General features: G+C 43.6%; 1 protein-coding gene across 1 annotated transcript; it reads left to right on the forward strand.

Annotated features, from left to right (window-relative positions):
- Nucleotides 1-4,337: 4,337 nt before the first annotated feature.
- Nucleotides 4,338-12,036, forward strand: GP5 (glycoprotein V platelet). Its single transcript, XM_038415626.2, has 2 exons — nt 4,338-5,928; nt 9,154-12,036. The coding sequence occupies exon 2, from the start codon at nt 9,168-9,170 to the stop codon at nt 11,112-11,114; it is 1,947 nt and encodes a 648-aa protein (XP_038271554.1). The 5' UTR covers nt 4,338-5,928; nt 9,154-9,167; the 3' UTR covers nt 11,115-12,036.
- The last annotated feature ends 3,144 nt before the right edge of the window (nt 12,037-15,180 follow it).

Here is a 15,180-nt window from a genome sequence, read left to right on the forward strand (position 1 = left end):
CTTCCAGTGCTGCTTCCTTGCAGCATGGTGTGCTGATAGCATTTCTTCTAAGGTGACACTTCCATTTCTTGCCAGTCTTCTGCCTGCAAACAATGTTGTTCCTGACACTACTATATCTATCCTGCTCTGAGTCTGGAAATATCACTTCATGAGTGAGGCTGAGACCTTTTCCATACTGCAGTGTGGAAATACATTTAAATATTCCAGGACAAAAAACTTTGTTTAAGAAAAGTTAAGGTAGAATGTGTTTGAGAGGAGTCCAGCCAACACCCAAAAGCTTGACAGGTTTTTTTAAAAACCCAGGCACAAACCTGGATCCAAAACAATATTTTATGAACCTTTTGCTTTCACCAGGATCCTTATGGACTTAAGTTTTTGTTTCAGACAGTTCATGGAGGCAAGGGAATTAAACTGTGGAGACACAGAAAGGAGGTAAAAAGTGCTCAATCTGGATTGCTTAGTCTAAGTCTGGAGCAGAAAGGTGTCCATTCCCTATTGGTGCTGCCACGATTCTAGCTCTGATGCAGAAAAGCCTTGTGATGGAGAAGTGGCTGGAACTGAAGGACCTTGTTTCCCAGATCCTTACACTTTGGCAGAAGTACAGGTGATTTAAAAATAAATACATACATGAATCTGAAACTGATGTTCCTTTGGGTCTACTACAAAAACCTGTATATCCAGTTATGTATTGGACAGGTGACATAACATAAGCGAGACATTCTGCTGCTCTAGGGCATGTGTTTCTGCACCTTATTCATGATGGCGGATGGAATAAAGAATTCCGGCTCTACTCAGACTTCTACTGGGCTGTTGGGGCACTGTGACAGGGTCGGGCCAGATGGCTATAGGAGAGTAATTTTTTTTTTTTACTTTTTTAAACAACATTTTAATCAGTTCCAAACCATTACAGCTGGAATGGTGTACACTGTTGCTCTTAAATGACAGCAGAAAACAGCTCTTCTCTGGTAGTGAAATCTCTTCCCCTTTTCACTTCCATCTTATCACACAAGATGTAACAGTATTTGTACCACAAATTTTCAAACTGTATATTCAAATAAGATGACAACACAGGGTCAGTTTTACTTTATATATGCAAGTCGCATGGAATTTAGAGCAGTTGCCTTTCCTTTTTTGACAAAAATAAACTCCAACCATTTAATAAATGGGAGAATAAAGAACATGTGTTACCAACTACCTGAATAGAGTTTATTACATTAGTTATCCAATTAAGTTTTAACCACAGCTGAATAGGAGAGTAATAGAAGGCAGATATATTAGCCCCAGGCTAAGTAGGTCCCTTTTCCCTGGGTACGGTAACAGGGAAGGTTCCAGAACAATCAGGAACCTTCTGGAAACAATTAAGACAGACAGGCTGATTAGAACACCTGCAGCCAATCAAGAAGCTGCTAGAATCAATTAAGGCAGGCTAATCAGGGCACCTGGGTTTTAAAAAGGAGCACACTTCAGTTTGTGGTGTGCGTGTGAGGAGTTGGGAGCAAGAGGCACTAGGAGTTGAGAGTGAGAACGCGGACTGTTGGAGGACTGAGGAGTACAAGCATTATCAGACACCAGGAGGAAGGTCCTATGGTGAGGATAAAGAAGGTGTCGGGAGGAGGCCTTGGGGAAGTAGCCCAGGGAGTTGTAGCTGTCGCACAGCTGTTCCAGGAGGCACTCTAGACAGCTGCATTCCACAGGGCCCTGGGCTGGAACCCAGAGTAGAGGGCTGGCCTGGGTTCCCCCCAAACCTCCCAACTCCTGGTCAGACACAGGAGGAGTCAACCTGGACTGTGCGTTCAGAAAAACGGCCAAGCTGAGGGCTGCCGTGAAACTCCAAGGTGAGCAAATCCACTAATAAATGCAAGACCCACCAAGGTAGAGCAGGAACTTTGTCACAGGCACATATGCCACACTTTCTGGTAGACCACATCCACTCTGACCCAACTGTCGTCCTCCTTTGAATGCAGGTTTCTATGTGTATTCCACTGTGGGAACGCACGCACTTCATGCCCCTGGGGTCAGAGAATTTTTGAAGCAGTGTTTGTTTCTCTGTGCATGTGCCTTTGCCTTCCTTGATGAGTTCTTATATAATTTAAAGAACTCCGGTGCCAACCTCTGCTCTGTGGGAATATATACAGCTGCCCTAAAAGGGAAGTATCATAGGCAGCCGTACAAACCTAGACCGGCATCTCAGTAATTATTTCACCAGCAGTTTTATGACCCTCCTGGTAAGAGACAGGGTACAGACCTCTCCTTTTCCTTCACCGATGCCTACAGCACCATCTCAATTTTATCCCCCAGTAAAAAGATATTTTGTGACAGGAACTCAAGAGCTGCAAACCATTTATGATGCCTCTACGTGATCCCCACGTACCCTTTGGGGGTTGTTCAGTACTCTAGTTCCACAACTAGAGTGCCATAGCAGACAAGTGGGTATTAGATATCATCTATCCCAGCTATGTGATCGAGTTTACTTACCTACCTTCTCCAAAACCTGCATTCTCACGAGAAATCCCTCTTCCAGCAAGGAACAATACAGTGCACACCTCTTCAACACCAAGGAAAAAGTTTTCACTCTACATAGTTCCTAGTCCCTAAAAAGTTGAATAGTTGGAGACAGAGATATATCCTCAATCTCTGTAATCTCAACCACTTTATTCATCAACTGAGATTTCACATCGTCGCTCTTGCATCAATACCCTATCCCTGGAAAAAGAAATATGGTTTACAGCTCTTGATATGAAGGTCACATACTTTCATATGGATATTCACCCCGTCCACAGGCATTTTCTCAGATTCATGGTGGGCCCTGACCACTTTCAATACAGGGTCCTCCCATTCGGCCTCACCACTGCCCCCATGGTCTTTACCAAGATCTTTCTGGTAGTAGCAACTCTTTTCAGACATAACGGCTTCACTGTTTTCCTTTTATGTTGATGATAGGCTTCTCATTGCCAAAACGTATCAGGAAGCCTATGGGCAACCTCATCAATGCTTCAACGACTTTCTTCCCTAGGAATCAGTATGGACTTGGAAAAGTGTCCTCACTCCATGCAGACTACAGACTTCATAGGGGCCACTCTAGATTCAGTCATGGCAACGGTTCATCTCCAAAGGGACAGGTTTTGCACCAGGAGCATGCTAATAGGTCAGGTTAGATCAGGTTATAGGCAACCTTTGAGTTCCAGTCAGAACTTGTTTTCCTTCTGAAGCCAATGGCTTCATGGACTTATGTTCTCCCATTTACCAGACTTCACCTACATCACCTTCAGGCATAGCTCCAGAGAATGTATTCACCAGTCAAACACGGCATGAATACCTTGGTAATAATTCTGTCCAGAGTACCATATTTCTTGGTGTGGTGGAAGGATCTCTATCAGGTATATGTGAGTGTCCCCTTCCTATTAGCCTTGTCAGACAAGATGATCATTAGAGACCCCTCTCTCTTCAGCTGGGGAGCCCACATGGACAACCATACGGCGCAGGGCACTTGAATGTCCCAAGAGACCAGGATGCACATCAACCTTCTGGAACTCCAGGCAGCATGAGAAGCTTGCAAGGTTTTTCTACAATTCATTCTATCCCACCATGTCCTCATAACGTCAGACAACCTCACAACTGCCTTTTAAATCAATAACCAGAGAGGAGTGAGATCAGTCCCCCTATGTATAGGAGCAGCCACCCTGTGTAATTGGTGTATCTGGAATAAAAGCACCCTTTTGGCAGCTTATTTTCCAGGAACTCAGAATGTGTTAGCAGACACCCGCAGCAGGTATCTCTCCATCAGTTACGAGTGGCAGTTGCATGATTAAAAATAACATTTTTGTTCAGTGGGTGTCCCCCGATCAGGTTCTGTTTTGCCAAATGAACAAGTGCAACATAGGCTGCTCCAGAGGAGCTCTTTGACTATGCCCTCAGAGCGATGCTGTCTTTCTCCCCTGGTCAGACCATCTGAGCAATGCCTTTCCTCTCTTACTGCTCCTACTTTGGGTCTTAGAGTCATGACAGGGTACAATTCATCTCCATTTCCCCCCAATTGGCTCCCAAATCTTCTACAACAGTCATCTCATCATCAACTCATCATCCAGGCCTTCCCTAATCTCTTGATCCAGGAGAAGCACAGGATCAAGCATCTCAACCTCAAAGTACTTTATCTCATGGCTTGGATTTTGGATGGGCATCAACATTAGAACATTCCTGATCAGAAGCTGGACAAACCACCCTTAATAATAGCAGAAAGAGCTCCACTAGGAAATGTTATTCAGCCAAATGAAGCGTTTTTCTCTCTTGGCACAGCAGAAACATCTCCTGAGTCAGCAGATAATCCCCTATTTTGGACTATCTCTTGGTTCTATATGAGTCCACCTGGCAGCAATCAGTTAATGCCATCCAGTGTCAGGTGGTTATTCAATTTTCATTCACCCATTGGGTAGCAGATTCTTAAAGGGCCTGATCAGAATTTTCCTGCCAGTAAGAAAACCTACTCCTCATTGGGATGTAAGCCTTGTATTTCCGGTACTCACTAAGCCTCCTTTTGAGCCATTAGGTTAGACATGGAACACGTAGCTATCAATGAAAGTTGCATTCCTTGTGGCCATCACCTTAGCCGGAAGGGTGGGTGAGCTGGGAGTCCTAGTGGTGGGTGTGGTACACACTATATTTGATAAGGACCAAGTCTCTTTACAACTACATCCAAAGTTCCTCCCCCAAAGAAGTTTCGGAGTGTCACATGAATCAGTCAGTCCATGAATCTGTTTTTTCTGAATCTGCATGCATCTGAAGAAGAGCAGAAACTTCATTCTCTCAATGTATGACACGCTCTTACCTTCTATTTGCAAAGGACAAAACAAATTAGAAAATGACCTGCATTGTTTCTCATTATAGCAGAATGAGTCTGAGTTCAAACTAGATCCTCCCAGAGGAGTGGATTTCAGGAGGAATCCTTGAGTGGATTTCAGGCTGTATCCTGTTGTTACTAGTTGCATCTTCCTCCTGATGGGGTGAGAGCTCATTCTACAAGAACGCAAGCAATTTCAGTGGCCTTGCTTCAGGAAGTGCCCTAACTTGACATTTGCAAATCAGCTCCTTGGAGTTCCATCCATATGTTTGTGAGGCCTGATGCTCTAGTGCAGACCTTCCCACTGACGCTTCCTTTGGGACAGCGGTTCTCCAAACAGCTCTGCTGCCTGCATCTTCACACCTCCCCCTGCTTGATTACTGTTTGTCAGTCACCCACAGTGGAATGCACTGAGGGACCAGCACTCAGAGGCGGTTACTTACCTTATAGTAACTGGAGGTTCTTCAGGATGTGTGGTCCATATCTATTCTGCTGTCTGCCCTCCCCTGCTTTGCTTCAGCTCTTTACTGGATTTGCAGTAGAAAAAGAACCAGAGAGGCAGGCAGACTGCGCCGCCCTTTAAGCCTTTGGTTGGAAGCGCAAGAAAGGCAAGGGCATGGGCAAGGACTGCTGGCAAGAATTCACCAACTCTAGACACATGGCACGCATGCATAACCACCGTGGAATACTGATAGGACCAACACATCTCCAGTTACTGTAAAGTAAGTAACCTCCTCTTTTGTCCCAAAGCATATTGCTTGTAGAAGCCCTTTGGGGGTTTTGTGTGTGTTGCTGTGCACCCAATAATCCCACTGGAGTAAATGGGAGCTGTGGGTATGGGGAACCTCTGAAAATCAGTCCATTTTTTTTACATGACTAAATATGAATTTAACTGTTGGCAGTGAAGTTAAAATAAATTCTGGCCTTTGCCTTTAAAATACCACTCATTTTTGCATAACTATAAGTTAAGAGGTGTTATCTTGAGGATGCATTATGCTGTCAGCCTTCCCATGTAAAATGCAGAATCATCTGAGTCCTCACTTGTCTGCTGTATGCTTACTTGATGCCTCTACAACGGCTGCTTTGCCTCTAAGGTAAGACTCCAGCCGCTATTTTTAGTTTAATTTTAGTTTATTTTATTTAACATTTGGCTGGGGGCTGGGTTTAGAATGTGCACAGGACAGTAATTCAGAATAAGTTAGATAACGTTTTATTGAATCTGGTATATTTGATTTTCCAATAATGTGGGTTCAAGTCCTGGTGTGTAAACTTGTCAGTTTTACATGTTGTTCATGTGCTGAATTCCTGACATTCTTGTACAATACACTGAGAAATCTTAGGAACACGGGAATTGCCGCACTAGGTCAGACCCAAGATCCGTGGAGCCCATTGTCTTATCTCTGATGGTACCCATCACCGTGTTTCAGAAGAAGATGCAAGAACCCTGCAGTAGGTGGAAGTGGGATAATTGCCCCTCAATTGGTCTTGTCCTGATTCTCAACAGGGAATGGCTTAAGTCCTGAAGTATGAGGTTAATGTCCCTTACAGAATTTTCAGCATAATTAATTATAACAACTCTGGATATTCTTAGGTTTCAGAGTAGCAGCCGTGTTAGTCTGTATTCGCAAAAAGAAAAGGAGTACTGGTGGCACCTTAGAGACTATTTGTTAGTCTCTAAGGTGCCACCAGTACTCCTTTTCTTTCTGGATATTCTTGTTATCCATATAAATGTCCAATCTTGTTTTGAATCTTCTGACATTTTTGGCCTCAATCCAGTCCTACTCTGCTTTCTGTGTCCTGGCCAGCTTTTGATCCATGAGGATGCTTTGCCTCTCACCCAGTGATGAGATTCTTTAGCCAGCTTTTGTGTGGGATCTTAGGCCCTTGGGGGGAGGGGATGGGTTCTGAATAAATTGTCAGCTGGTTTTCCTTTATGTGCTTCTTTATTACACAATCAAAGAATTCTAGGATCCTACTGAGACAGAGTTTTCTTTTGCAGAAGGCGTGCTGGTTACACCCTATCAGATCAGGAACATCCAGGTGTTTTGTTAGTGTCTGTACTGATCATTTCAAGCAGTTTTCCAGAGGCAGATGTAAAGCTTACTGGTCCATAGTTCCCTGAATCTTAAAAGTCTTTTTAAGCAGATACAACAACTGCTTCCCTTCATTTCCCTGGAACAGTGACTGTTTTTAATGAATGATCTGATGTTCCTGTTAGCAGCTCAGCTGCTTCAGAATTCTTGGATGGACCCTCAGGCCTGATGACTTATTGCTTTTTAAATTATCCGTTTGCACCAGCAACTTTTCTTCTGTTATGTCCATCTCTGAGAGCAGCTCAGAGCAGGACCAGGATAGGAATCTCCCAAACATCCTCTGTGATGAAACATGATGCCAGGAAATCATTCAGCTCCGTCCAAATGTCCTTATTTTCCTTAATTGGCCCCTTTTAACCTTGTTAAACCAGCCACCCCACCTTCTGCAGGTCTCCTACTTCTTATGTATTTAAGTCTTTTGTTGTTCGTTTTTATACTTGTAGCTATTTGCTCTTCTAAATTTATTTTGGCCCTCCTAATTTCCCTTTTACTTAATGCCTGCTGTACTTATGCTCCTATTTATCGGCTTCACAAGAGTCAGATTTCCAAATTTTGAAGGATTTATTTGTGGCTTGATTATACTCTCAAACCTTGCCATTTAACCATAATGGTTCATTATTTGCCATCCTAATTCTCTGTGTTCAGCGACTTGTGTGTCTTCTAAGATTCTGTTATTATTGGGGGTGGTGGGGTGGTTAAGTACATTCCATGCCACTTCTAAGGATTTTACTTCCTTTACTTGTAGCATTAGGGCCTTTATGACGAACCACATTGTACTGAAATCTCCTTTTGTAAAGTTTAATACCACTGGTACCTTACCTCCCCCTTGGATGTTGAGTCTAATTATATTATGGTCACTATTACCTACTGGCTCAGCTCCTGTTACTTCTTGAATTAGCTCCTATATATTACTTAAGGCTAAGTCAAGAATATCCTTTCTTGTGTGCTCAGGAATTAGCTGTTCCAAGAAGCAATCATTTGAAGTGTTGAGAAATTGCTTTTCTCTACTTTGTGCTGTTGTACCATTTGATCAGTTTATGGGTGAGGTGTTGAAGTCCTCCATTATCATCACTGTGTTAGATTTTGTTGCCTCTTTGATCTCTCTCAACAGTTAAACTCTTTCCCAGGTATGACAGAATCTAAAACCTTATTGTGCTTCTGCTAATACATACAATTGCACAGCTAATTTCCAAATGTTAGATGACTTACTGGAAGAGAAATTTCATATAACTGTATAGATGTGGAGGATGGCTTACGCTGAGCTGTTTGGCCATATCTGTAAGAGTGCTTGTTTTGTGTGATGAAGATAAAACATAAAAATTGTAATCTTCAAAGAAGAGCATGCTTCAAAGAGCTTTAAAATATGAATAGTGATCACAAAATATTGATGATATATTATATGCTTTTATTGTGGTTGACTAATACAAATATAAAAAATTAAAGATGATAAATCTTTAGTCCTCTGAACTTAGAGATGAGCAGGATTGCCATCCCTCTGGCCTTTACCCAGACAGTCTGGTTTTTAGCTTCTGTAACCAGGTACCATTTACGGTTGACAGATGCCTGGTTTTTGACTGGAAAGTCTGGTCAAAAAGGGGACCTGGTAGTGTTCAGTTAGATGTACTGACTGGGCCCCCAAAGTCCGGTTACCGTGGGGAGAGGAGAGGCGCTGGGTCATTAACCTGTGCCAGCCCCTGCCCAGCCGGGGCCGCAACCTACCTGCAGGCAGGCTCCTTGTCAAGCTGCAGCAGTTCCCATCCCAGCCCCAGAGCCGAGAGAGCCCAGCTGGGGGAGGGGAAGAGAGGAGGGAGATGGAGACGATCTAGCGAGTGATTGGGGGTGAGGAGGAATGAGCGACAGGGGTGGGGCCTTGGGGGGAGAGGCGGAGAAAGGGCAAGGTCTGGGGGAAGATGCAGAAAAGGGGTTAGGCCAGGGAGAAGAGGTGGTGTATGGGTTGGGGTCTTGGAAGGGGTGGGGCCACGGGGGGTCCAGTTACCAGCAATTAGAAAGGTGGCAACCCTGGTGAGCACCATCAAAATGTCTGTAATCAAATAAAACCATAGAGTTTGGGGAGTTTTCATCATAATCCAAACTGAAGTTTAGTACATGTTTAGGTTTTTGCTAGTCATTCACACAATAAATTTTATGATTAGTACCAAATTATTACAAATATGTAAAATGGAAACTGAATTCTCTGGTGCTAATTTATAACTGCTCATATTCCAGGCACTTCAGCAAGGATGTTGGTTTTTCGTTTAGCTGTAATCATCCATCTTTTCCTTCAGCTGAATGCATCCGTTTGCCCTAAGAAATGCGAGTGTATTCTGAAAGATGCCATCCGTTGCTCTGATCCCAGTATCAAAGACCTGGCATCGTTAGGTCTGCCTACCAACATGACACAAATTCTGATAACAAATACTAAGGCAACAGACTTGAAGGACAAAGTCTTTTCCGGAATGACAGTGCTACAGCGTCTCATTCTGTCTTCAAACCAGCTTTCCCTAATTTTGCCAGGAGCTTTTAAAGGCTTAGTAAAGCTAAAGACCCTCAAACTGTTTGACAACAAGTTAACTCAGCTTCCCACAGGAGTGTTCGATGAAATGATGGACCTTCAGCAGTTGATCCTTGAAAATAATTTGCTGAAAGATATTGAGCGCAGCCTGTTTGACAAACTAGTCAACTTGCAGGAGCTGTTTTTGAACAAAAACCATCTGACAGAGTTTCCTGAAGGAATGCTAAGAAACCTCGCCAAGCTTAAACTACTGAACTTATCCAGAAACTATTTGGCAGCCTTGCCTAGAAATATATTTAGCACATTAACCAAACTTGAGAAGCTTGCTCTGTATATGAACAGGCTCAGTTCAATAGACTCTGGTGTGTTTGATAACCTGAGAGAGCTGCAGGAGCTGCTTCTGCATTCAAATGATATTCAGTCCATTGCCCCAGGCACATTTCACAATCTCCTTAAACTAAAAAGTTTAACTCTCTCTCAAAATAAGTTGCAGTTTTTATCTCATGGGCTCTTTCTGCATTTGCACGATTTGACTAAATTGACCTTGTATGGGAATCCACTGGGATCCCTTCCAGAAATATTGTTTGGAGAAATGAAGATTCTCCGGAGTCTGTGGGTATATGACACCAAACTCTCAACGGTGCCAGATTTTGTGTTCGGTAATTTGACAAATTTAGAGCTACTTGTGCTGACTTTCAATCCTGAGTTAAGTGTTCTCCCAAGGAACGTGTTCAGTGGTCTAAATGAACTTCTTACTTTGTCTCTGCATACAAATAATCTCTCTAGTCTCCCGGAGGGCATCTTCCAGGATCTGCAGAAACTTCAGGAGATTTCCCTTTTCAATAACAGGATTGAGGTTCTTCCTAAAAACCTCTTTTATAATCTCAATAATCTTCAGGCAATTTATCTAAATTGTACCAGCCTGCAGTCTCTTCCTGGAGACTTCTTTACCTCTTTACCGAAGCTGCAAGAGGTTGTGCTTGACAACAATCCTTGGAAATGTGATTGTCAAATTGCTGAATTCAAAGGGTGGCTCCAGAGGAATTTAGACATAGTAAAAAATGTCACGTTCCTAACTTGTGACAATCCCGTAGCATTAAGGAATATTTCTCTCTTGTCTCTACCAGATGATCATTTTCACTGCCCCTCTACCACAGCCCTTCCACACCACACACTTGAGAGCTCCATGGGTTCCCACACTTCATCTTTTCTTGTCACTGAACACTTGCCTTTTACTTGGAAGACCCCCACAACTTCTGTGTCTGTGACACATACGAACACCCCCTCGCTACCTCTGTCTGCAGCTCCATATCTTACTGATTCCACCACTGAAGACGTTGGGCCGTCTGAATTTCACCCCACAGAAATTCCAACCCAAACTCCCACCGGCATAATGAGAGAAATCAATAGAGTAAGAGAAATTGTTTCAACCACTGCCACACCGGTCAGTGGATCACAAGACCGTCTAAGTGCTCGGCCATTTTTTAAATTTAAAGTTCCATATAGTCAAATATTTTTGTGTATCTATGTTTTGGCTGTAATAGTCCAAGTTTTAACTATTGTGACCACTTTGTATGTGCTGTATGAAGTCAGGCGGCTTGTGCACTGTAGCAATAGCCCTGCTCAATCCATTGTACTGGTGAGAATTTTACATAGGGTTAGGAATGCAGATTAGGAGCTCAGTACTCATGTAACATAGAGGGTTAATTGCATTACTGGGCACAGGCCTCATATTTCCGACATTACGGATGTCATTCAAAGTATTGTGTTGTAGATCTTGCATAGAGAGCACTGTAAACAGAAGACTGTGTTTGTATCTCAGCTGCACAGCATTGTACATTGAAAATGTACTTTATGTACTGTGTATTTTATAGCATTTACCTACAGTAATAACCCCAGCTTTAGCCAGTTTTCTAGCTTTTGAAGTGCGATAGGCCGTGGCAAGCAAACGAGTTATAGCGATTGGATATAGAGTTTGGCCATCATACTTAACCTATTAATACTGCTGTAGAGAAACAGACTAATGTAATCATAAGGATTTTTCAATTTGTGCATTTTGAATAGCTTTTGGTTTCACCTGTTTGAAGGATAATTCTGTACCCTCAATTACATGTATTATTTTGGTGGTTTTAAAAGAGAGGCTCCAGATCAAACAGAAGTTATGGGCTTGAAGCAGGAATAGCTGGGTGAGGTTCTTGACCTGTGTGATGCAGACGTGCTGGAAGTAGGGTGATGGGGATGCGGCAGCAACCCATGGCTTGCAGAAATAATAGCAACCAATGTGTGGTTTCCATCACAGACAGGGTTTACAATTTGGTTCAATGGCTCTCCGCACCTCCACTATACAATTGTTCCCCTCGCAGGAGATCAGACTAGATTATCATATGGCCCTGCCTGGCCTTCAAATTGTGTGTGTTTGGAAAGGACTAAACTGCATGGTTAGAAAATCCGTCTCCTCACTGGGCTTGCAAACAGCACCTTAGATTGCTAAAGATGAAAAATTTGTAAAACCTAACGGTGTTCATCACTTCCACAGTGTGTTCACTTTTATTGGACATTACTCTGCTTGGACAATGGAAAATAAACAAGTCACTTTCCTTTGTTTCTAGTCAGTTTTATTTTCTAGTGATCTGCATTTGCACCCTACTGCACTGTCTAAGAACACAGTAATGGGACGAAAGGTCCATCTAGCCCAAGATCCTGTCTTCCGACAGTGGCCAGTGCCAGGTGCCCCAGAGGGAATGAGCAGAACAAGGCAATTTGTCACTCAGTTCCAGCTTCTGGCAATCAGAGGCTTAGGGTCACCCAGACATGGGGCTGCATCCCTGCCCATCCTGGCTAAAAGCCATTGATGGAGCTATCCTCCATGAACTTATCTAGTTCTTTTTTGAACCCTGTTATACTTTTGGCCTTCACAACATCCCCTGGCAATGACTCTGAGTTGTGTGAAGAAATACTTCCTTTGGTTTGTTGTAAACCTGCTGCCTGTTCATTTCATTGGGTGACTCCTGGTTCGTGTGTTATGAGAAGGACTAAATAACCCTTTCTTCACACCAGTCACAAGTTTATAGACCTCTATCATAGCCCTCCGTTCTCATCCTTTTCTAAAGAACAGTCCCAGTCTTTGTAATCTCTCCTTGTATGGCAGCTGGTCCAGACCCCTGATCCCTTTTGTTGCCCTTCTCTGCACCTTTTCCAGTTCTAATCTCTCTTTTTAGAGACGGGGAAGCCAGAACTGCACATAGTATTCAAGGTGTGGGTGTACCATGGATGGATATAGTAGCATTGATATTTTCTGTCTAATCTCTTTCTTTCCAAATGGTTCCTAATGTTCAGCTTGCTGCTTTGACTGCTGCTGCACGTTGAGCAGAGATTTTTGGAGAACTATCCACGTTGAGCGGAGATTTTTGAGGGGTAACAGCTAATTTAGACCCCATCATTTTTTATGTATAGTTGGGATTATGTTTTCTAATGTGTGTTACTTTGCATCTATCAGCATTGAATTTCATCTGACATTTTGTTGCCCAGTCACCCAGTTTAGTGGGATCGCTTTGTAACTATTCGTAGTCAGCTTTGGATTTAACTCTCATGAGTAATTTTGTATTATCTGCAAATTTTGCCACCTCACTGTTTACTCCTTTTTCTAGATCATTTGTTAATATATTAAACAGCACTGCTCCCAGTTCAGGTCCTTGGGGGGGGGGACTCTGCTATTTACCTCTCTCCATTCTGAAAGCTGACCATTGATTCCTACCCTTTGTTTCCTGTCTTTTAACCAATAACTGATCCACTAGAGAATCTTCCCTCTTATCCCAAGACTACTTTCTTAAGAGCCTTTGGTGAATGACCTTGTCAAAGGCTTTCTGAATGTTAAAGTAAACTATATACATTGGATCACCCTTGTCCATATTCGTTGATGCCCTCAAAGAATTGTAATGGAATTGTAAGGCATGATTTCCCTTTACGAAAGCCATGTTGACTCTTTCAAAAATATTGTGATTGTCTTTGTGCCTGACAATTCTGTTCTTTAATATAGTGTTAACCAATTTGCCTGGTACTGAAGTTAGGCTTACCAGCCTGAAATTACCAAGATCACCTCTGGAGCCTTTATAAAAAATCAGTGTTACGTTAGCTATCCTCCAGTCATCTGGTACAGAGGCTGATTTAAGTGACAGGTTATATAGCACAGTTAGTTGTTCTGCAATTTCATATCAAAGTTCCTTCAGAACACAGGTGAATGTCATCTGGTCCTGATGACTTATTACTGTTTAATTTATCAGTTTGTTCCAAAACCTCCTCTAATGACACCTCAACCTGGAACAGGTACCAAAGTGAGGCAACATAGCCTTCCCTGCCCTTTCTTCAACTTGTGTGTAATAGCAGTTGTCTTGCTGATGAAAACAGGCTCATCTGTGTTTAATATGCCTTGTAGTACAATGTGATAAACCCCGTCAGAGTGGGAGGGTTGGGTCTGTTTTGTTACAGCAAGTGTGGATCTGCCTGGAAGAACCATGAATAGAAGCAGCAGAGTGGTTTATTGCAGTGTGTTCAAAGAGAAGAGGGAAGACCATGTGAAACTATTTCCCCGTTGTTTCCAGACTAATGCACACTGAGACATCACAGGCTGCTACCGTACATGTGGATTCCTGCTTATGCATGTTTTTATGAGCACTTGGTGTCAGATCAATTCTGCTACCTGTCATATCAATATTATACTGCAAATCTACTTCTAATCAGGAGAGAAATGAAGGGAGGCTGCATGTATGTGATAGGCAATTGTCCTGCAGACAAACAGGGGCTACTGTTCCTTCCTGCCATATATTTTAGAGAGGGGCCCCAAATTTCAGGGCAGTGGGTTTGATGAAAAGAGTTGGATCCAAAACTGGCAGGAGCTGTCTCCTCCAGAACTTGATGCATCGGAAATCTTGCAAAAACTATTTGTGCAAGATTTTGGCCCAAAATGCCAGAAGTTTCATGGGAACAACATGCGGAGAGATTTCCATACCTTGGTCCTAGTTTGGCCTCAAGCCCGAAGACTAGCCTAACCCTAATCCAGACCTGAATCCAAGTTCATTTGTAATGACCAAGTTCCAAAATTCAGCCCACCGGAGGCTTCAGCTCACTGCTGCACAGTCAGACATTTACGAAGAACAGCGTGATCTCCTTTCATCGGCTGGCACCCTGGATTTCACAACAGGAACCCTGGTGTAAGGCACTGTGGTCAGTCAAGAGATAAGAATAGAAGGCTGGGGGCGGGAGCCATTCCTCTCCCATGCCGATTGCCCTGCTTCGTTCTGGCTCTGACGCTTACTACCCAGTGTCAGAGAGGAGCTGAGCTGTGCAGTACAGCTCCTAGTCCAGACCTCCCAGAGTGTGGGGATGTGGGGACTTGCCTAGGGCCTGGACAAGCCAGTCTGGTTCCTGGGCAAAGTGAAGGCTGGACTTCAGGGCTCCGGGCAGCCGGGGAACCTAAAGTCAGTTGTGTGTCAAGCTGCCCCGCACAGGGAGCTCCTCAGGGAAGATGCCACCGCTTTAAACCTATGGTGCTGCTCTCGGGGGGGCACTGCCTGGCCCCCTGGTGGTGTTCACCCCCGACATGGCCATGTGCAGGGTAAAGGCTTTAATTCTGCGCCCTGGCGCCTGTGTCAAGGGGTCAGCTTCTTTCTCAGGCCTGATCCGGGATGGTGCTGAGCCCCCTCAGCTCCAAGGGTGACCGGGGACCCACTTACGCTCCACTGGTG

This window comes from Dermochelys coriacea, chromosome 9 (assembly GCF_009764565.3).
Source record: "Dermochelys coriacea isolate rDerCor1 chromosome 9, rDerCor1.pri.v4, whole genome shotgun sequence".
Classification (NCBI taxonomy): Eukaryota; Metazoa; Chordata; order Testudines; family Dermochelyidae; genus Dermochelys; species Dermochelys coriacea.

Excerpts from the sequence above, each read along its gene's own strand:
- GP5 (XM_038415626.2), top strand. The coding sequence starts at position 9,168 with ATGTTGGTTTTTCGTTTAGCTGTAATCATCCATCTTTTCCTTCAGCTG.